General features: G+C 38.0%; 1 protein-coding gene across 6 annotated transcripts in view; it reads right to left on the reverse strand.

Annotated features, from left to right (window-relative positions):
- UGGT2 (UDP-glucose glycoprotein glucosyltransferase 2) overlaps window positions 1-24,339 on the reverse strand; it is a 156,298-nt gene that overhangs the window by 5,590 nt on the left and 126,369 nt on the right. For 5 of the 6 annotated variants that reach the window (XM_055542858.1, XM_055542857.1, XM_055542855.1 and 2 more), the window contains 7 exons: window positions 18,887-18,972; window positions 17,444-17,560; window positions 14,225-14,309; window positions 12,209-12,391; window positions 9,337-9,497; window positions 8,159-8,273; window positions 1,484-1,600 (listed from right to left, as the gene is read on the reverse strand). In XM_055542858.1, the coding sequence (XP_055398833.1) occupies window positions 1,484-1,600; window positions 8,159-8,273; window positions 9,337-9,497; window positions 12,209-12,391; window positions 14,225-14,309; window positions 17,444-17,560; window positions 18,887-18,972 (864 nt within the window). The remainder of the gene's footprint in view (window positions 1-1,483; window positions 1,601-8,158; window positions 8,274-9,336; window positions 9,498-12,208; window positions 12,392-14,224; window positions 14,310-17,443; window positions 17,561-18,886; window positions 18,973-24,339) is intronic. The other variant, XM_055542856.1, reaches the window with a different exon arrangement.

Consider the following 24,339-nt stretch of genomic DNA (forward strand, 5'->3'; position numbering starts at 1 on the left):
TATCTGGAAAAACATCCCTTTATTTTGTTATCCAGTCTTACTTTGTTAAAAACTATGAGGTCTAAAATTTTGACAGTTTGTTCTTCCAAGAAGATCTTGTGTACAAGAAGATCTTGTACACAATTATTCTAAACTTATATCACCACAGAAAAATATGGTCAGGAAAAAAATGATAATATCTTGTACTACTAGAGAAAATATACAGTATTGGAATATAATGTCTACATATGGACAAGAAATCAACTAGTTTAAAATATTTCATGTCTGGATTTAAACTGTGTAGCATAAACTGCTTACAATGAAAACCTAAGAAAAAAATTTCTCAAAAATAATGAATAAAAAGACGTATAGGATAATTTAAGTATTGCCAGAGAAGGCAATGGCACCCCACTCCAGTACTCTTGCCTGGAAAATCCCATGGATGGAGGAGCCTGGTAGGCTGCAGTCCATGGGGTCGCTGAGTCAGGCATGACTGAGCAACTTCACTTTCACTTTTCACATTCATGCATTGGAGAAGGAAATGGCAACCCACTCCAGTGTTCTTGCCTGGAGAATCCCAGGGATGGCAGAGCTGGTGGGCTGCCGTCTATGGGGTTGCACAGAGTCGGACACGACTGAAGCGACTTAGCAGTAGCAGCAGCAAGTAGCTGGAATTATTCTGGCTGTCTTTATTTGGGGAAATTATTGGCATAAGAACTAAACTGATGATATGTTAAGATGATAACTCATCATATGTTTAGTTTATGACATTTCAGCCAGTTGATGGCCTTTCTTTGAAAAGGCCTTGTGCAGAAAAGAACACAGCAGGCTACTATTAACACAGAGGCTGCTATTCTGAGAGGCCTGTGCTTACAAGGCTGGCCCTTGGCTGGCTTCTGGGAACTTGGGTTTCAGGTGTGTTCCCACCATTCCCTGATAAGAACAGCTCACTGTGCCTAAACTGTGCAAACTTGTAATTTATGCTGACCACCTGCCTTTTTTCTAGATATGGGGAATTTTGGCACGTGCCAGGCTGAGGGGTTGCTTACATGACCAGCTCCCAATAAGAATTCTGGGCACTGGCTTTCTGGTAAGCTTCCCTGATAGACCACATTTCACACGTGGTGTTGTACTTCTTTGAGCTTAAGGAATGAGGGTTGTCCCAGGTAACTTCACAGGGAGAGGACTCTTGGAGGCTTGGATCTGGTTTTCTCTGAACTTCACCCCATGCGCCTTTTCCTTCTGCTGATTTCACTTTGTATTCTCTCACTGTAATATTTCCATAGCCATGAAATATTCTGAGTCCTAAGAGTCCTCTTATCGAATCATCAAACCTGGGGTGGTCTTGGGAGCCCCTGATACAGCCCTATACCTGCCAACGTAGGTAAATAAAACAATAAATTACAGACTGAGCCACAGGGTGCCATGCCATTTGTAAAATAGAAAATACTTCTATTGGAACATTTTCATATCTGCTTATACAAAGGAAAATGCAAACACTCACCAGATCAATTGTTTTGGCTCTTTTCTTGGATTCATCATCACACCAGGTTTCACACCACAACCATTCTTGGGGAAGAGACTTGATGGCAACTTGGTAAATCATATTATTGGGAAGATCCTATTAGAAAAAGAATGATTTCAACACAGAGGAATTTCAATTAGAGTCAGAGTGGAAGAAGTTGAAGCTGTCATTTAGATTATAAATGGATTCTATAAATGGATTCTATAAAACATACCCAAATCTGAGATATGGTCATATTTTTAAGCTTTAAATACTTAATTTGACCCAATGGTCTCATATCGTGAATGAGCCTGTGCACTGGGAGGAAGCACACACCTGCTCTGGACTTGACTCCTGCCTTGGGGGTGAAGAGGGGGGCCCAGAACCCACCTTTGCAATTCCCTTTCTACTTCCAACTGCCTGGAAAAACACCAGGATTAATCACTTACACCGTATCTTACTGGTTATGTGGTCACCACCACACTCTCCAGATTCTGAGGTGACTTTTCAGTTCCCTATCAGGAAACTTCTGCACACTCACAGCTTTCTAAGCAAAGACTGCTGGCACCCGGGTAAAAGGATGTTTAAATGGCAAATGAACCTAGTAAGTTAAGGACAGATCTCTGGAGACATCAAGAGACCCTTTTCACAGAGGTATCTGTTTACATGTCAAGGGTTGTAGAGCCCGTCCCTATGTGTCCACAGAGAGTATCCGTTTGCATTCCGGAGCAAAGGGCATGTTTCCTTTCTCTCCCAGAGGGCACCAGGGGTACGTGTGTTGGATGTCCCATCTAAGGTCCAAGATTCATAATTTTAGGGTTCTTCTCACAACACTCCTATTAATCATAATACTCAAAGTCCTAGCCGATGCAACATGATAGGAAAAGGAAATATAAACCAGTATACAGATTGGAAAGGAAGTGATAAAACTGTCTTTGTTTGACGATGACAAGAATCAATAGCAAACTCCTGCAATGAATAAGCAATTATAACAAGGTTTCAGGATACAAGGTTAATATACAGAAAGTCAAGTGCTATATACCAGCAATGAACAAGTGGAATTTAAAATTGAAAGCATACCATCATTTACATTAGCACACTCCACCCCCCACCCCAAAACCCCACCAAACAAACCCAGGTAAAAATCTAAAAAGAATGTTCCTCTACATAAGGAAAACTAAAATTCTGATGAAAGAAACTTAGGGACATCTAAATAGATGGAGAGGTATTTCATGTTCACAGATAGAAAGTCGGACACGACTGAGCAACTTCACTTTCACTTTTCACTTTCATGCGTTGGAGGAGGAAATGGCAACCCACTCCAGTGTTCTCGCCTGGAGAATCCCAGGGACGGCGGGGCCTGGTGGGCTGCCGTCTATGGGGTCGCACAGAGTCAGACACGACTGAAGCGACTTAGCAGCAGCAGCAGCAATATTGGTATGATGTCAGTTCTTTCCAACTCAATTTATAAATTCAACACAATCCTAATCAAAGTCCCAGAAAGTTATTTTGTGGATATCAACTGATTCTAAAGTTTACATAGAAGGCCCAGAATAGCCAACCCAAGGTTGAAGAAGAATAACAAACAGGACGATAATACTGAATTTGAAAATCTTCATATAAATTCTCTAGTTAATTAAAACATGGAGATTTGTAAAAGAATAGACAAACACAGCAATAGAACAGAATAGAGCCCAGAAATATGAGAATTCTTTGTACTTTCTACTCATTTTTTTCCCTGTAAGTCTAACACTGCTCTAAAACAGTCTTATCAATTAAAAAAAAATAAAAGTTTGACTATTCCTTCTTTGAATCCCCTTTTCCTGGAAATCCATTCTTTAAATCCTTAAAAAACCAGGTCTGTCATCTTAGCCACTTTCTCCCGTCATACTCCCACTCTCTTACTACCTCTAGATTTTCAGCTTACTCCATCAAGTACTCAGATATCAACATCCTTCGATCCCCTTTGGGACCTGATCGCACCACTGTTTCACTGTCATTTATCCTTGATGTCTTCACTCTCCTTTCTTCAATTTCCATGGTTAATCCTTATATTTAATCCCTTGAATAGATTCTCAACTGTCTTATCCTTCTCTCATTTAGTTGGATATGTTTGGCAAAATAGTCCTGGTTAAATCCAAACTCTGACCTGCCCCCATCCAACTAAACATGGCTGGCAAAACACACAGACACATACCCTACACTATTTTGCATTCTCATCAGCAGTGTATGACGGTTCCAATTTCTCCATATCCTTGCCAATGCTGTTATGGACCATCTTTTTCTTATAGCCATTCCAGTGAGTATGACGTGGTATCTTGTAGTTTTAATGTAGTACCTAGTGACCAATGATGCTGAGCATGTTTTCATGCATTTACTGGCCACTTGTGTACCTTCTGTGGAAAAATATCTATTTAAATCCTTTGAATATTTAAAAAATTGGTTGTCTTTTTGTTATTAAATTATGAATCCTTTATATGTTCTGGATACTAGTCCCTTATCAGATATATGATTTCAAGTATTTCCTTCCATTCTGTGGGTTGTCTTTTTCACTCTGTGTTCTTTCATGAACAAAGTTTTTAATTTTGATGCAGTCCTATCTGTTTTTTCCTTTAGTTGCTTATACTTGTTTCATACCTAAGAAACCATTGCCTAATCCGAAGTTAGAAAGATTTATGTCAATACTTTATAAGAGTTTTACACTTTATCCTCTCACATACAGGCATTTGATCCATTCTGAGTTAAGTTTTTATATATGGTGTATGGTGTTAGGAAGGAGTCCAATTCATTCTTTGCAGGTAGACATCTTATTGTTCTAGCACCTTTGTTGAAAAAAACTATTGTTTCTCCTTTAAATTATCCTGGTATGCTTGTCAAAAATCTAGTGAGCATAGATACATGGACTCTCAGTTTATTTCTGGACTCTCGATTCTATACCATTGATTTATATGTCTAACCTTATGTCAGTCCACTCACTGTACATATTTAAAGGGTACAATTTGATAAGTTTCACATATTAAATATTCCTGTGACACTATGACCACAATCAAGCTCATTGAATATATACATAACCCCCAAGTGTCTTGTGCCTTTTTGCAATCCTTCTGGGCTGTCCTTTCTACATACACCTAAGCCAGTTCTTGGGCAAACATGAACTGCTTTTTGTCCAAGTGGATTGGTTTACATTTTCTAGAATTTTATATAAACAGAATCACACAATATGTATATTTTTGGCCTGGCTTGTTTAATTAGATCAGCATAATTTTTAGATTCATTGAAGTTGTTATGTGTATAATGAATAATTCCACCCTTTTTACTGTTCAGTAAATATACCTTTTTACCATTGAGAAAATCTTTTTTATTCAATCTGGTTTTGATAGATATCAGGGTTTGTGGCAGGAAGCTTCTGACATGGCCCCCAGTGATCCTTGCCTCACAGTACTCATTCTCTTGTGCAAGTATTCCTCCTAGAGTGTGGCTGGACCCACTGACTTCCTTCTAATAACAGAACATGCAAACGTAATGGCATGTCACTTTTCTGAAGAGTGTGTGGAGAACTGATATTATTTCTTTCTTTAATACTGGGTAGAATTTCATGTAACTTTGGTAGAAATTAGAAGCTATCTGGGCCTGGAAAGTTGTGCTAAATTCAATTTCTTCAACAGATACAGTGTTCTTCAGGTTATCTATTTCATTCTGAGTGCATTTTGATAGTTTGTCTTCTATGTAATTTGTCCATTTCATCAAAGTTGTTTATTACCATCAAGTTGTTCATAATAGTTTCTCATTATTCTTTCAGTATCTATAGATATTGTGCTATCATGTCTCTCATTTCTACATTATATTAGTAATTTGTGTCTTTTATCTTTTTCCTGATCAGTCCGGCTAGCAGTTTGAGTTTTGCTAATTTTATCAAAAAACCAGCTTTTGTTTGTAAGAAAACCTACTGAAACACATAATTTTTTCCATTTTTTCATTTCATTGATTTCTGCTTTCATTGATTCCACTCCACTTATTAATTATCCCCTCTTTTTTACTCTGGTTTAAAATTTGCTTTTTCCCCCTAGTTTCTAGGTAGAAGCTGAGGTTATTTGAGACCCTTTTTCTTTTCAATATAGTACTTTGTGCTACTGCTTTTCTAAGAACTATTTTAACTACTTCAGATGATGTAACTTATCATTTACTTATATACAGAAGAGAAGTAGCCTAAGGCTAAAAAATACATAAATTCATATGAAATGGTGAATGGCTTGGTTGATTGGTCAGGGGCCCAGAAAGGCAAGGACATGGGTTCAAGGGGGCAAAGTAGAAGTGACCCTGCTTATCCCTCCCAGTGAGCTTCCTGGGGAAGCTGTGCTTATTATCCTCATAACTCTGGGAGGCTCTGGGTCATATCACTAGGTTCAGGGAATCTAGGTGAAGGAACAAAGATCCAGCCCCCCTGAACAAACTGTGACAATCAAGAAAGGCCATATCAGCTTTAGAGCCCCCTGTAGGGGTTGTCTGAGGCCTTTGTTGAATTTGTAGAATTTGCCCAATTCTGCTTCCTTTCCTTCTCTAAGAGCTATTGGTCCTGAAAGCACGTCCTAATAAACTTCCTGCAAGCTAATTTAGAGTCAGTTTGTTTACTGGATAACCTAACCTGTAACAGGCAGCTCAATAGTATCTGCTGATGTACGGAATAGTGGAAGAGAAATGTAGCTTGAATTTTGATTTTTAATTTCAGAAATGTTCTGGGCATTACTGGGTCTATTTCAATAGATTTAATATATGAGTCCGGCATTCAGAGGAGAGAGAAGAGCCAAAGATTTGGGAATTCTTGATAGAAAAGCTGTGAATTAAAACCTTGAGTGTTTGTAGGAATGCTAATAGAGTGGGCACAGAATGAGAAGTGAGCCACGAGCAGAAATTTAGAGGACAGCAACATATAAATAAGAAGTAGAAAAAGAGTAGCTCTAAAATAAATTGCAGTGGGAAAGTCATGGACATCAGAGAAGCAGCAGGGAGATTTGGTATTATGAAAGCCAAGGGAGTTTCAAAAAAGGTGAGGTTGAAAACATTTGTGTTGCAAAGAAGGTAAATAAGCAAAAAGTGTTCACTGGATAAGAAGATATTATTCTGACTTCAGAGAGAAGCATTTACTGGACTGGCAGGAACAGGAGTCAAACATCAGAGAAAGGACAACTATTCCCCAAATATAGTGATGCTGTTCTGGGAGAGTTCCTGAGATGCTTGCTGAAAAACTGGTCTTTTCTTCAGTTATCCACAGGCAGATAGGGTTCCTTATGATTAACCCACCAGGGAAATGACTGAATTATAAAAATGTGGTATTCATAATCTAAATCTGGAACATCACTGGGGTTTACTGCGGACTCAACATCATTTTTTTGGTAAACTAATTGGCAATATTGCAGACACTACCTTGCATTTGCACACATACATATGGTGAGTTCTCTCAACTTTCAAGAATGATTTTTTTTTTAAATCGGTCCTTCATCACTGTGGTCTTGAATCAATCATTAGTATACTACATTTGCTTGACTTTTAAACAAAGGGCCTCAAAGTTTCTGTGTTATCTAGACCCTCTGTCACCTCTCTTCCCTTACATCAGACTATTTTCTCCCCATCTTTACTCTTCCTCAAACATGTAAGACCCACTCTCACCTTGGGACCTTTGTATTCGATAGTCTTTCTGTTTGGAATTCTCACCAGTATCTGCACAGTCAGCTCTTAAGCCTTCATTGGAATGTCACCTTCATATAGGTCTACAGCCACTCAATTTACAACAGCAAACTCTAACCCTTGTTCACCATTCTGAACTCTATCATGTTTTCCTGTTTTACTTTGTCTCTGAAGTACGCATTACCTTTAAATACTGTTCATTGATTTATTTGGTTATTTTACCACTAGAATGAAAGCACCAAGAGCTAAGGATCTCTGCTTTGTTTTCTGATGTCCCAGGGCCTAGGAAAGTATCTGACACATTGTAAGTATTTAGCAGATACTTGCTGACTGAATGAACAAATATGTATGGTTCTAATAAGAACTTATATTTGCTATTCACTGGAAAGAAGGAATAGCAGAAACTAAGGACTGCAGGGTCTATTTGTTGTTGTTGTTGTTAGTTGCTAAGTCGCATCTGACTCGTTTGTGACCCCATAGACTGTAGCCCGCCAGGCTCCTCTGTCCATGGGATTTCCCAGGCAAGAATGCTGGAGTGTGTTGCCATTTCCTTCTGAGGAAATTAAGGGTACCAAAGTGAGGAAATAAGAGGACATGGGAAAAAAGTATTTGTCTGTGAGGAAAAACAAAATGTAAGGCAGTATCCAGGGAGGGCAAAGGATGAAGGGAATTTATCTTAGAGATCAGAGAGAATGAGAGAAAGGAAGAGAAAGGGGAAGAGTGAGGGAGGGAGACAGACACGTTTAAATGACGATGGAGGCAAGTGAGAAAAAGACAGGTAACATAGTGAAGACACACGGTGGAAAGAGGTTTAAGAATGGAAAAGTCAAGATCAAACACTCAGTTCTGACAATGCTGGGCTTAAAGTGAAAAAATATGTACAAAATTGTATAAAAGGAAGAAAGGTTGAAAATACAAGATTTAGATGTTTATAAGCAGGGGGTTACAGCAGTCTATGTGTACTGAAAATTATTCCATAAATATTTCACTTACCTGATCTAGGTTTGAAAGACTGTTTGGATCTTGACTGAGAGTTTGGTACTGGCCCCGGAGCCTGTCACCTGCAGCAATTCTCCTGAACTTCTTAAGATCCACCACGTATAAGGCGCTGCAAGAAATGTATACTCCTTGACAGCCAGTGTTGTTTATGTATATTTACTTTCCTCTAGTATCTACCCACTCCAGTACTCTTGCCTGGCAAATCCCATGGACGGAGGAGCCTTGTAGGCTGCAGTCCATGGGTCGCTAGGAGTCGGACACGACTGAGTGACTTCACTGTCACTTTTCACTTTCATGCATTGGAGAAGGAAATGGCAACCCACTCCAGTGTTCTTGCCTGGCGAATCCCAGGGACAGGGGAGCCTGGTGGGCTGCCGTCTCTGGGGTCGCACAAAGTCGGACACGACTGAAGCGACTCAGCAGCAGCAGCAGCAGTGTCTATCTACAGTGATGGTATCAACTTTAGATACGCTTGGGTCTAACAACAATGAATCCTTTCATAATTTTCTCCCCATGTCTAATACTATTTCCAAGGAATTTGAGGTTTGATTTGATGCTGTTAGGATCCACATCCTCTTAGGGTCACTACCAAGTTTTTCTAAGATCTCCTGAAACTCATGGCCCTACAAAACAGTAATAGCTTTTTTTTCAAATTAAAAAAAAATTTATTTGGCTGTGCTAGGTCTCAGATGTGGCATGTGGGATCTAGTTCCCATAACAGAGATTGAACCTAGGTCCCCTGCATTGGGAGCGTGGAGTCTGAACCACTGTACTACCAGGTAAATCCTCATAATATCAGCTTTGAAGACAGTATCTTCATTCTGTTATGTGATAAACAAAGTTTAAATCTTCTGCAGTAGTTAGGAACAGACAGTAGAGTCAGGTTACTTGGGCTTAACTCCTGGCTCAGCTTTGGACTAGCAGCGTAAGCATTGGCAAGGTACAAAAATGCTATATGCCTCAGTTTTCACATCTATAAAATAGGGATGATAACAGTATCAAAAGGCTGTCATAGAGATTTTATGAGTTAATAGATTTTAAATCTTGTAAGAGTGACTGGCATGTAATAAGCACTATATAATTGGTTGCTGTTATTTTAGAATTTCAAAGAAAACTGATCCTTGTGATTCAAAAAGTTATTTACTCAAGGATAAGAGTATGAATTTTCTTACCTGATATGGTATTTCCTTCTTAGAAGATGTGATGCCCAGTAGCCTGTTTTCCAGAAGCGGTATCCATCCATTTCTGTGCGGCTATCACAGAAGGGAGTATACCCATAGGGAGCTCCACCTAGGTCAAAATCTCGAAGTTCTTTCAGGTCATGTCTCACAATCTAAATAACAGAACAGTTTCTCTGATGAAGACTATAAAATAATAGAAGCCCTTTTAATGTGACTCTCAAGTCATTATTATCTTGTTGTAGAAAAGTCAGAGACCTGAATTTTCCCCACAGTTCCTTCATCCAGCGTGAGTTTACCAAGTTTCTACTTTTCCCCCTTATCCTCACAGGTTAAAAGAAACCTAAAATGTACTTACCTAGTCTGTATGTTAGTGGTTTTATTCATTAATAAGAATAGTTTGTTACATCATTTTTAATAAAGATATTTTAAAACTGAAGTACAGTTGATACATAATAGTATATAAGTCACAGGTATATGATAGTGACTCACAATTATTAAAGGTTATATTTCATTTATAGTTATTATAAAATATTGGTAAATCCCTCATGTTGTACAATATATTCTTGTAGCTTATTTTATACCTAAGAGCTTGTACCTCTTAATCTCCTACCCATATATTTGCCTTTTCTTCCTTCCCTCTCACCACTGGTAACCACTAGTTTGTTCTCTATGAGTCTGCTTTCTGTTTTATTCACTAGTTTGTTGCACTTTTTAGACGCCACATATAAGTGATATGATACCATATCTGTGTTTCTCTGTCGGAATTATTTCACTGAGCATAATGCCCTCCAAGTCAATCCATGTTGCTGCAAATGGCAACATTCCATTCTTTTTTTATGGCTGAGTAGTAATATGTATTACATTCTGTATTCATTCATCTGTTGATGGACACTTAGATTGCTTTCATATCTTGGCAATTTTAAATAATGCTGCTATGAACATTGGGGTATATATGTCTTTTTGAATTAGTGTTTTTGTTTCTTTCAGCTATATACCCAGGACTGGGATTTCTGGGTCACATGGTTGTTCTATGGAAAGTTTTATACTATTTTCCACAGTGGCTATACCAATTTACATTCCCACCAACAGTGTAGGAGGATTTCCTTTTCTCCACATCCTCACCAATATTTGTTATTTGTGCTTTTTGATGGTAGCCATTCTGACATGTGTGAGGTGATATCTCATTGTGGTTTTGATTTAAAATCAAGGTATTCTGAACAAAACATATTTTGGCAAGGAATTAAATATATAAGTACACAGCTCTTAATTTCTCAAGGTATAGATTAATAATTCAAAACAATTTTATGGTATATATCTATTACTGTAAATATATTGGCAAATGTTAGTTTGAATCATAAAGAAAAATCTTCTGATTATTCTCAATGGCTTCAATGAAGTAGTATTAGCATGTTTGATTTTGTAACAGACTCTAGCCTGCTAGAAAAATATTACTGCATATATAATGGGAAAGAGAAATCAATTTTATGTTAGTATGTTTGAAAATACTTCATTACACTTTTGCCTACTTTCTTAGTTTTTCATTATAATTATTCACATTTATCAATTTGGAAAACAATACAAAGATAACAGAATTTAGGATATATAGATATAATATAGAAGTATATTATAAAATAGGATTTGAAAATATACTTTAGTACTAAACAATATACTAATTTGTGCATTTAACTAAAATAACACTTATATTTACATACTATTGTTTTTAGAAATTCTGTGTATTTTTAAAGGCTTTAATAAAAATTCTGTGTATTTTAAAAGTACTTATTATTATTATTTTTTACCATTCATGATTACAAAGGCAGGTAAGGAGGGAAGGGTAAAAATCATAAAAATTTCTGTTGAAAGCTGAGGACCATAATTTTTTTTGGCCAAATTAGGCTTCTTTTAAGTGCCAGAATAATGGGATTTGGTTATTGCTAATTGCCAAAGAATGTTGCTGAAGGGGGAAAAAAGAGAGGTGAATGTGTGTAATTGCTAACTTTTCCAGCAAGAAGAAACAGTTCACTTTAAACAAATTTTAGCTCATATCCACAGGAATTCATATAGCTACTTTTATTGTGATGATTTATATAAGTATTTGTTTTATTTTTAACTACCAAAAAAAAACCTACCTCTGAGGAAAAATTGCCATGTCTTAAGGAATAACTGGTACTTCTGGCAAAACTTTTGATTTTCCCCTGGAACGCAGATTATCTTTAGAAAAGATACTTTCCTTATATATCAAAATTATGTCTTATGTTTACATAGCATGGCAACAAAGACAGCAGTAAACAGCAGCAACATAAAGTGTGTCCTAGCATATTCAAAAGCAGAGACATTACTTTGCCAACAAAGGTCTGTCTAGTCAAGGCTATGGTTTTTCCAGTGGTCATGTATGGATGTGAGAGTTGGACTGTGAAGAAGGCTGAGCGCCAAAGAATTGATGTTTTTGAGCTGTGGTGTTGGAGAAGACTCTTGAGAGTCCCTTGAACTCCAAGGAGATCCATCCAGTCCATTCTGAAGGAGATCAGCCCTGGGACTTCTATGGAAGGAATGATGCTAAAGCTGAAACTCCAGTACTTTGGCCACCTCATGCGAAGAGTTGACTCATTGGAAAAGACTCTGATGCTGGGAGAGATTGGGGGCAGGAGGAGAAGGGGACAACAGAGGATGAGATGGCTGGATGGCATCACCAGCTCTATGGACATGAGTCTGAGTGAACTCCGGGAGTTGGTGATGGACAGGGAGGCCTGGCGTGCTGCAATTTGTGGGGTCGCAGAGTCGGATATGACTTAGAAACTGAACTGAATACTTAGAAGTGTGAAAAAGTTAAAGTACTCTTAAAAACAATAGTTAATCTTATTACCTGGTCAGCATCAACAAAAATGATTTTGTCCACTGCAAGAGGAAAAAGGACATCAAGAAAAAGAATCTTATAACCCCAAATAATCCGCTGTTTTTCTGTCTGCTGATGAAGCCACCGGGGCCACCTATACTGGACTAGTTCATATTGGAAGCCATACTTCTCAGCCATGTGCGGGATCACTTCCTAAAACACACATACAAATCAAAGAATATGTTTAAGGAACAGAAAGTAGTTTTTGTTTCATAGAAAAATGTTAACATTTTAAAAGTTAGAGTTTACTACATATCGTTACAAATGAATTGGTAAAATGTCTTAAATGGTTGTCATCTACAACTTATACCTATTAATAAGAAATATGATGATGCTGACAAATATAAAAATATAAGTATACATGAAAAGTGAAAAAAAGTGTTAGTCACTCAGTTGTGTCTGACTCTTTGAAATCCCATGGATGTGTAGCCCGCCAGGCTTCTTTGTCCATGGGATTCTCCAGGCAAGAATACTGGAGGGGGTAGCCATTCCCTTCTCCAGGGGATCTTTCTGACCCAGGGATTGAACCCGGGTCTCCTGAGTTCCAGGTAGATTTTTTACTATCTGAGCCACCAGGGAAGCCCTTGAAAGACATTAAAAAAATAGGTACACTACATTAATTAGCAGGGTTATTAATTAAGATAACTGTTCCTCTAGTTTTACTACTAATGTCTGACCTGAAAACTTAATGACAGAAAAGAAAGCCTCTGGATCTTGGAACACCTATGAATCAAACACTTCATGCACATGTCCACATGCTGGTTGATCAGAGAGACAGAAGATGTGAAAGGTGTTAAAAAAAAAACACACACACACAAATGAGTTGTAAACTGATAAATTATATTCTTGATATAAGTATCTGAGATTTATGACTATTTGCTTCAAGGATTAAAAACCCAACCCCCAATAAAAACCCTGTACACGAGGTCTGAATGGGCTTCTTTATTTAGCAACACTCCATGTATGCTGCCGCAGTTCTTCTAGGAGATGCAAGCTCTGTGCACACAACTCCACTGGGAGAGGAAAAGGAAAGCTTGGTCTGGTCTCCCCTGATTCTGTCCTATGCGTCTCTTTGCTTTGCTGATTTTAATCTGCATCCTTTTGCTGTAAAGAACTATGTAACTCTGAGTGTAACTGCTTTTCTGAGTTCTGTGAGACCTACTGGGTTCTTGAACTTAGGGGTGGTCCTGGATACCTCTCAATTGTGCAAGTCAGCTGTATAACTTCTGAGTCTTGGTTTTTCTGGGTATAGCACTTTATGCAGAGCAACTGAATAATGGAGGTAAAGTACTCAGAAATGTACCTGGCAATACCAAGGAATAAAAGCATGGTTGACTGTTTTTATTTCTGCTTTCACCACTGGTTTGGGTCTAGAAAGAGAACTCCTTTAACTGCTGTCGAAACAGACCCTAACTTGCCAGGAATCTGATTAATAGGAAGAAACAGGGCAAAAGTGCGGGGCTAAGCAAAGGGGAACAGACGTGCTAAACATAAAATGCCACAGACACTAACTGTAGTGCCCGCAGGACCACAGCAACCACGCACTGCATGCGACACCAGAGCCTTCACTCTTCTCAGCTTTATCAAACTATTTCCTGCGGTACAATTTTCATAGGTTCTGGATACTACTGTTCTTGCCTTTCTTTGTAAAAATATAACAAAAATCTAAGTTTTAAAATTAACAATCTGCACATATTTTTCATTGCTAACTTTTATCATGAAAATCCACTAATCCTAATTCTGAGTTTACTTTAAACCATCTCCTGTTGTCCTTTTCATCAATGCTTTAAATAAAAGCTGCACAGAATTTTTAAGCCAGATAAAAATATTGAATACCAAGTTTTAATTGATTATATATAATAATTTGAGTAAATATACATTTCAAAACACATTCTAAAGAGAGAAATGTTATGTAAATGTTGCAATGATATAAATAACTTACTATTGAAATATTAACCACTCTATATAAAAAATTAATGTACTTACTTTAAATGTTGGTGAGAGATAATTTTTAAGAAACCAGAACTTCACTGGTGTTTTTGTGTTCCGTAAAACAGAAAGCATCATAATTCTGCATAAAACAATAAACTCACATTAATAGGGTTTCATCCTACTTCTCTTAAGGCATTTAAGTATTTAAAGATATTAACTAGTTTTTCACTATAAATTATGCAGAAATAGAGTGAAGTGTCTTCAAATACTATGGCTGCTCATCAGTATGTAACATATAAGAATATAATATAGGTGTATATATATAGATACACATACATATGTGTGTGTGTGTGTGTGTGTGTGTATATATACATATATATACCTGATATAGACTAAATTGATTGCTTGTTTGTTCCAGCTGACAAGAGAAAGAAGCAAGTCTGAAACAGTATTTAGTTTAACTAAAGTCTAATCTTTAGTTAAGAGATTTAGGAGAAAAGGAGAAAAGGAAAGATATAAGCATCTGAATGCAGAGTTCCAAAGAATAGCAAGAAGAGATAAGAAAGCCTTCCTCAGCAGTCATTGCAAAGAAATAGAGGAAACAAAAGAATGGGAAAGACTAGAGATCTCTTCAAGAAAATTAGAGATCCCAAGGGAACATTCCATGCAAAGATGGGCTCGATAAAGGATAGAAATGGTAGGGACCTAACAGAAGCAGAAGATATTAAGAAGAGGTGGCAAGAATACACAGAAGAACAGTACAAAAAAGAGCTTCACGACCCAGATAATCATGATGGTGTGATGACTCACCTAAAGCCAGACATCCTGGAATGTGAAGTCAAGTGGGCCTTAGAAAGCATCACTACGAACAAAGCTAGTGGAGGTGATGGAATTCCAGTTGAGCTACTTCAAATCCTGAAAGATGATGCTGTGAAAGTGCTACACTCAATATGCCAGCAAATTTGGAAAACTCAGCAGTGGCCACAGGACTGGAAAAGGTCAGTTTTCATTCCAATCCCAAGAAAGGCAATGCCAAAGAATGCTCAAACTACTGCACAATTGCACTCATCTCACATGCTAGTAAAGTAATGCTCAAAATTCTCCAAGCCAGGCTTCAGCACTACGTGAACCGTGAACTTGCAGATGTTCAAGCTGGTTTTAGAAAAGGCAGAGGAACCAGAGACCAAATTGCCAACATCTGCTGGATCATCGAAAAAGCGAGAGAGTTCCAGAAAAACATCTATTTCTGCTTTATTGACTATGCCAAAGCCTTTGACTGTGTGGATCAGAATAAACTGTGGAAAATTCTGAAAGAAATGGGAATACCAGACCACCTGACCTGCCTTTTGAGAAATTTGTATGCAGGTCAGGAAGCAACAGTTAGAACTGGACATGGAACAACAGACTGGTTCCAAATAGGAAAAGGAGTACGTCAAGGCTGTATATTGTCACCCTGCTTATTTAACTTATATGCAGAGTACATCATGAGAAACGCTGGACTGGAAGAAACACAAGCTGGAATCAAGATTGCCGGGAGAAATATCAATAACCTCAGATATGCAGATGATACCACCCTTAAGGCAGAAAGTGAAGAGGAACTAAAAAGCCTCTCGATGAAAGTGAAAGTGGAGAGTGAAAAAGTTGGTTTAAAGCTCAACATTCAGAAAACGAAGATCATGGCATCCGGTCCCATCACTTCATGGGAAATAGATGGGGAAACAGTGGAAACAGTGTCAGACTTTATGTTCTGGGGCTCGAAAATCACTGCAGATGGTGACTGCAGCCATGAAATTAAAAGACGTTTACTCCTTGGAAGAAAAGTTATGACCAACCTAGATAGCATATTCAAAAGCAGAGACATTACTTTGCCAACAAAGGGCCGTCTAGTCAAGGCTATGGTTTTTCCTGTGGTCATGTATGGATGTGAGATTTGGACTGTGAAGAAGGCTGAGCACCAAAGAATTGATGCTTTTGAACTGTGGTGTTGGAGAAGACCCTTGAGAGTCCCTTGGACTGCAAGGAGATCCAACCAGTCCATTCTGAAGGAGATGAGCCCTGGGATTTCTTTGGAAGGACTGATGCTAAAGCTGAAACTCCAGTAGTTTGGCCACCTCATGTGAAGAGTTGACTCAGTGGAAAAGACTCTGATGCTGGGGGTCTTTGGGGGCAGGAGGAGAAGGGGACGACAGAGGATGAGATGGCTGGATGGCATCACTGACTCGATGGACGTGAGTCTGAGTGAACTCCGGGAGTTGGTGATGGACAGGGAGGCCTGGAGTGCTGCGATTCATGGGGTCACAAAGAGTGGGACACAACTGATCGACTGAACTGAACTGAAAGTCTAATCTTGGCTCTATTACTGTGTCATTATCTCAGTCGTGTCCAACTCTTTTGCAACTCTACGGACTGTAGCCCACCAGGCTTCTCTGTCCATGGGATTTCCTGGGCAAGAATACTGGAGTGGGCTGCCATGCCCTCCTCTAGGGGATCTTTCCCGACCAGGGATTGAACCCGTGCCTCCTGCTCTGCCGGCAGATTCTTTACTGACAGCCACTGGGGAAGCCCTGTGACATTAATAGACCATATATAAACCTTGAAGGCCTGAACAGCCTGTCTATCTTGATAAATTCACTGGATAGGCCATGTGTTTTGTTATTCTAGACCTCTGCTTGGAGAAGATACAGATGTATCTAAAGTACCATCTTAAAATGTCAACATCTTCAAATATTTTTGAGGCATTCTCTATGATCCTTCTATATATACAGTTAAAAAAAATAGCCCTTTGTAGTTTATAAATATTTCTCCCTCTTCTCAGACTCCTCCTCCTTTTTATAAAACAAGGTATTTCTTTACCAGAAAATTTACTATATATTCTTTTTTCTCACATCTTACTACAAAATATGTCCGTTTTCTAACCTTAAAGAATATTGACATTTCAAATCAAACTTAAAATATCATTGTGTTTAGAAAATACACATCTCTCATAATTTTAGGTAAAAAAAAAAAAAAAGCAAGGTGCAAAGCAGTATGTACTGTGTTGTTATTTCGGTAAAAGAGTTAAAAAATATACATTTGAGCTTGTCTATACATATCTTTGGCAGGTATGAAAATAATAACATTGGTTTCCTGTGAGAAAGTGAATGGGGGATCAAGGGAACAGAGGTGGGAGATTTTTTTCACTGTAATTTCTTTCCTTCTTTTAAACTTAAAAAATTTTTTTCAGACCATGTAAGTGTATTCCTTTCCAAAACATTAGATTAAAAAAATACCTACCTTAAAAAGCGTTCATATAAATGGCCAGAAGCAACTGAAAAAATGTTTAGAACATCTTTTTCCTTATTATCTTCTTGTTTATGCAGGCTCCTTGTGAAACTTGGAATAAAAAAAAAACTACTGATCATTAGTTTCTTAAACACATCTGCACACTTTACATACCTAAATAAAGTACTGAATTTGATAAGAGATAAAAAACAGGAATGCTTTTCAAAATGAATGGTTAGTACACTGAAATAAGTACTTACCCTAAAAATTATGGTTTATATTTAAACGTGACAATATAACTTGAAATTTTATGATTTTTAAAAAATGGACAACATAGAATGCAATTATATTGTAGGTTAATGAGATAATACTTTTGAATCTTTGTGAGTTACAAAAGTTATCTTAAGAGCACAGAATGAGTTGCAGCATGCTATGGCCACATGCAATGTATTGAGGCTTTTGTTACGACAGAGGTATTTTTGAAATCTTTTCTCACTGTAAACCCCCAACTAAGCTGATTCAGGGAGGGGAAGAAAAAAATCACTTGAAGTTAGGATTAAAACTAAGATATAAAAGTGAAAGCACTCTAACATACACTTATGTATCTGGAGGAGTCACCATCCCCCAAGACTCATCTTCTCTCTTTCTAACAAAGCAGTGCTTTGTTTTGGTGTCCCTTCTGCATAGTAAGTGGCTACGCCATAGTTTAACAATATCTTTATTCCTTTCTGTCTCTACCTTCTGGTTTCAATGGAAGCTAATGAACAGATACTCTGTAAAATGCCCAGATTCTAAACAAGTCTACACAGAACTCATCTCAAAAGGAGTGAGTTTGAGACTTTCTCGATCGGGAACCAGTTCAACAGCATACTGGGACAGTAACATCATTCTTCTCATCAAACAAGAAGTCAACTTACAGAAAAAGAGGCCTAAACTGGGCAAGCTCTTTCTTGTAAACATTTGTCTGAAAGTGAAGGCAGCACAGATAACAGAACTATATGTTGGAGAAAGAGTTTCTGGGCCACATCACCTGAATGCTCAAAGTCAGCTCTGCTCCTGAACTCTTTAGATGTGTGAGCCAATATATTCCTTTTCTGATTAATACAGGTCCCAACCTAACTTAAATATTTCCCATAATATTTAACATCTCAGCTAACCTGGGCTACTTCCTGTTCTGTGAGAAACATACCCAATCTTTCTGACTTCAGGTAACCAGGTACCTTCTCTCTCTGTCCATCCTTTAGAATATATCTTAGCCATGCACTCCTCCACAGTCTTTTCTGAGGTTCCTTCTCTTTTCCTATCCTGTATCAGTAACATTTATGTATTTGTCTTATCCTTTCCAGAGAAGATCTGTGCATAACTTAAATGTTTACCATGTGGAGGGCTTCCACACACTAGACTCTTGATGGGTCTATAGTTATAACATATGTTAAAACATCTATTAGTAACTACCTTTTAATGGAATCCCACATTCCTCTCTTCTTTTCACCTTTATCGGAAAGGATATCTTCCTTGATTTTATCTGGCTTTTTCCGTACCTAGATAGCATGGTAAAGAAAAACTTCAGAATTTTATAGATTTAAATATTATGCTGCATGGATAGAAATATCTTGGGCAGGTGACTCTTGTAAATCTAAGATGTGGTTTAGTCACTAAGTCATGTCTGACTCTTTGTGACTCCTTGGACAGTAGTCCACCAGGCTCTTCTGTCCATGGGATTTTCCCCACCAAGGGATCGAACCTGGGTTTCCTGCATTGCAGGTGGATTCTTTATCAACTGAGCCACCAGGGAAGCCCTAAATAGTTACAGTAAATGAAGCCAAAAAAGATTTTAGTACTTTATAGACACAATCTGGTTTCAACCATCAGTTCAGTCTCGTTTTCAGTTCTTTTGTAATAACCTCCACACTGCTGAATAATGTGCTTACACTTGCACTTACTGAGTTATCAACTGTGGATGTCATCTACCATATATCTGATTCACAGAGTTTAAACATTACTCGTTCTTTGTAACAAAAAGACGAGTAGCTTACTTGTATCACTTTTCCCTTCCCCTCTTTGTCTGGAGGTTCTAGTAATATTATCTTTATCATTAGTTTTTCTACTGAGTATTTTTGTAACTTTAAGTAATCCTTAAATCTATATTTTTTATTCCAACAAATTCAACAGTTTCTCTTGCACATATCCTATGATACAGATACTAGCATCTCTACCTTTTCCCTTTGTCTCAACTTACATTAGCTAAACCTTTACTTTAGCATTGTAAATATGGATAAAATTTACATTTACCTTGGTCAATATAACTATCTTTTGCATTGTTTATTCTACAACTTGAAAAATCAATAAAAACTACGTATCGTGACACTGTAAATACTGCTCAATTAAGTCTCAAAGGTTACTAAATTTCCTCCACAGTTACAAAGGTATGACCACCATACTCTTCTTGGTTCACACGGATTCTGCTTTCTCACATCAATAGATAAGTATTTTTTTCTTGGAATTTTATTGTATTTTTCTTGTGGAAAGATATTTCTTATCATATACCTAATACTTTCCAGTTTATTATTCATCATCTGGAATTCCTATCTTCTTGAAGACATTTTTCTTGGGGCTTAACAATGAACTGCCTCTTTCAAGCATTCTTTGCATTGGTTTTCACATTAATTTCATCATTTCTTGAAATACCCATTTTCCTCTTTCTTGTTCTTTATTCTCTTTGTGATGGCAAACACCTTCAAGAACAGGTGTGAAAGGTAATTTTTCTAAATCTTCACCCTTTAGATAATATTTGACTAAAGAATCCCAGGTTCAAAATAATTCTCCTCAAAACTCTGAAGTCTTTGTTTTGTTGTCTTGAAAAATAAAACATCGGATGCTACTGTTAAGAGTCATTCTAAGGTCACTGAAGTGACTCGTCTTTTCTCTTTGGTAGTTTCTAGGCTCTTGTGTGGGCCATTTCTCACTCATTCTGATTTGTGGAGCCCTTGATGCGAATATGTTTGCCTCTCTTTACCTGTGGAATACTTGGCCGCCTCCATTTTCTGTTCTCCCTTCCTGGAATTCCTAACTGGTGAGCTACTGGAATTCATGCGCTGACCCTTTATGTTGCTTATCTTTTCTCTTCCCTTTTTCCCATCCTTTTGTGTAATGTGGAAACACGGAAGGTGAACAGATAGAACTGTTATTAAAAAACAAGTAAAGGACCTAGATATGGTCAGGCTGTAGAACGTATGCTTCAGGCATGGCATGACTATCACCCTCAACAAAGATTTGATGACTTTGGTGAAACAGTCAGACCTGCTCTATACCAGGCAAGAATATGTAAAATTAGAGCCAATATGGAGAGTGAAAAAATTCAGCTCATCAAAAAGAAAATTTAATAATTTTTCAATGGTCAAAATTCCTCAAATTTAAAACACCTCAAGTCTCCCAGCAGAAATAATATTTTCCTTTCCTGTTTGTAGGGCTAGGATAATACTAGCTGGAATGCTGGTCCTAAAGGGCTTGGGTTGACTTGGTAACTTAAGGAGCTGCTCTGAGTTTATGGGGTTTTCATTTGAAATGATTAGAAGGAAATGTATCAAGGCCAGAATGTAAGTTTCCATTTCTGAGAAAAGAAGCCAAGGTCAATATAGGAAAAACAGTATCAAAGGTGAGTGTAATATGCCAGCAAATTTGGAAAACTCAGCAGTGGCCACAGGACTGGAAAAGGTCAGTTTTCATTCCAATCCCAAAGTAAGGCAATGCCAAAGAATGCTCAAACTACTGCACAATTGCACTCATCTCACATGCTAGTAAAGTAATGCTCAAAATTCTCCAAGCCAGGCTTCAGTACTACGTGAACTGTGAACTTCCAGATGTTTAAGCTGGTTTTAGAAAAGGCAGAGGAACCAGAGACCAAATTGCCAACATCTGCTGGATCATCGAAAAAGCAAGAGAGTTCCAGAAAAACATCTATTTCTGTTTTATTGACTATGCCAAAGCCTTTGTGTGGATCACAAGAAACTGTGGAAAATTCTGAAAGAGATGGGAATACCAGACCACCTGACCTGCCTTTTGAGAAATTTGTATGCAGGTCAGGAAGCAACAGTTAGAACTGGACATGGAACAACAGACTGGTTCCAAATAGGAAAAGGAGTACGTCAAGGCTGTATATTGTCACCCTGCTTATTTAACTCATATGCAGAGTACATCATGAGAAACACTGGGCTGGAAGAAGCACAAGCTGGAATCAAGATTGCCAGGACAAATATCAATAACCTCAGATATGCAGATGATACCACCCTTAAGGCAGAAAGTGAAGAGGAACTAAAAAGCCTCTTGATGAAGGTCCAAGTGGAGAGTGAAAAAGTTGGTTTAAAGCTCAACATTCAGAAAACAAAGATCATGGCATCCGGTCCCATCACTTCATGGGAAATAGATGGGGAAACAGTGGAAACAGTGTCAGACTTTATGTTTTGGGGCTCGAAAATCACTCTGGTGATTGCAGCCATGAAATTAAAAGACGCTTACTCCTTGGAAGAAAAGTTATGACCAACCTAGATAGCACATTCAAAAGCAGAGACATTACTTTGCCAATAAAGGGCCGTCTAGTCAAGGCTATGGTTTTTCCTGTGGTCATGTATGGATGTGAGAGTTGGACTGTGAAGAAGGCTGAGCACCAATGAATTGATGCTTTTGAACTGTGGTGCTGGAGAAGACTCTTGCGAGTCCCTTGAACTGCAAGGAGATCCAACCAGTCCATTCTAAAGGAGATCAGCCCTGGGATTTCTTTGGAAGGAATGATGCTAAAGCTGAAACTCCAGTACTTTGGCCACCTCATGTGAAGAGTTGACTCATTGGAAAAGACTGATGCTGGGAGGAGAAGGTGACGACAGAGGATGAGATGGCTTGATGGCATCACTGACTCGATGGACATGAGTCTGAGTGAACTCCGGGAGTTGGTGATGGACAGGGAGGCCTGGCATGCTGTGATTCATGGGGTCGCAAAGAGTCGGACACAACTGAGCAACTGAACTGAAACAACATGAATACACTGATCAAGGATAAAAAGCAGAGGTGATAAGAAATAGGTTATAATGTGGGATTCAAGGCAAATTCTGATTAATTTGGTAGTTTAAGATCTATGCAGTATATAAGTTAAGGGTTCTGGTTGCCTACTATTATGCTTCAAATAATACTTGTACCTCATTCTGTCTTTCATCACCTTCTTGAACCCCACTTAAATGGATTTTATTAAACACTCAAAAGTATTTTATAAAGCTTAATTACCTTACCCTTATAGTAGACATATAAGGAGGATTGCATTATTAACTCTGTATTATAGATAAGAAAAATGACATAGAAAGAGTTTAAGCAATCTGTCCAAGGTCACACAGCGAGCGAGTAGCAGAGCCAGGTTTAAATGTAACCCTGATGTCTTAGATTTCACACTCTGTTCTCTATGCCTTTTATATAGTTTCTGTTGTATATTCCTCTTTTTCCATGTCTCTGTTGCATATGGGATACTTCTTTTGGTCTATTTTCCAACTCACTATCTCCTGAGGCCTGTTAAAGCCAAAAACTGAATTTTCTTGTCATTGTATTGCTCAGTTCTAGAAGTTCTACTTTAAAAAAAGTCAGATATGCACTTTTTATAGTTTTTTATTCCCTGTAATTGTTTTCAAGCTTGTCTTTTATTTCTTAAACACTGTAGGCATAGTTGTTTCAGAGTCTCTGTCAATAATGCTGATATATGGAGCATTCGTATATCTGCTTTCTGTTACTCACTGTTTCTGCTGGTTTTGTGTATTTGGATATAGTCTTATTCCAGAGGTATATGGATATTTCTGTCAGATGCCTGTAAAACCTTATCTATCTGGAACCATTTTAGTACAAATTCAAGGTTCAGGGTTCCCTCGATTGCTTTGTTGTTGTTATTCAAACAATAACATGTTGTTGTTGCTAAGTCATATCTGCCTTTGTAACCCCATGGGCTGCAGTGTGCCAGGCTTCCCTGTCCTTCGCCATTATTTAGATGCTATTAATTTTGCCTAAAAGACTGTGTGGTATGCTTTACTATGGTTCATCCTTCCCCTGAGCTATAGCCAGCTTATAGCAGAGAGGGTCTTCTAATAGATTACCCACTTTGTAAGGGTCAAGGGTTTTAATTTCTGTCCCCATCACCTTGCAAATTAAATCACAGTGATAGTTCAAGTGAACCAAAATGGACAAATGTTCGAGGGCAACAGCAGCTTTCTTGGGTTATAAGAATCTTCTGCGCTTGCTCATTTCACTAGGCTCTCATTTTCTATTTAATTTTGGTTTTGTATTTCCTTGTTATCATTACTGTCAGCTCCTCATTGCTTTTAAAATGTTAATAAACATTTCACCCAACAAGTTTTTGTTTTTTACTGATTTCAAGTATTAAGTAGGTGGGTTCATCCAAAAGAATTAATGCTGCTATCATTAAAAATTTTACTGGTTTTTGTTTCTGTCAAGGAAAGAAAAATCACTGTTTTTCCTGTTGAAAGGGATAGCTTTTCAACATGCATTCCTAATCTCATCTCCAAAGCCTAATTTATAATATCGTGCTCACTCGCTTCAGTCATGTATGACTCTTTGTGACCCCATGGACTGTAGCCCGCCAGGCTCCTCTGTCCGTGGGATACAACAGCAAAGAATACTGGAGTGGGTTGCTGTGCCCTCCTCCAGGGAATCTTCCTGACACAAGGACTGAACCCACGTCTCCTGCATCTCAGGCGGATTCTTTACTGCTAAGCCACCAGTGAAGCACAGTTTATAACATTATTTGGCTGCAAATATAGTAGATACATCATAACTTAAAAAAATTCTTTTCTTCTATGTTTAAGTGTGCTGCTTTCCCTTCATGATTTAATTCTCTTCCTCCTTCCATTGCCAGAGTT

This window comes from Bubalus kerabau, chromosome 12, assembly GCF_029407905.1.
Source record: "Bubalus kerabau isolate K-KA32 ecotype Philippines breed swamp buffalo chromosome 12, PCC_UOA_SB_1v2, whole genome shotgun sequence".
NCBI lineage: Eukaryota > Metazoa > Chordata > Mammalia > Artiodactyla > Bovidae > Bubalus > Bubalus kerabau.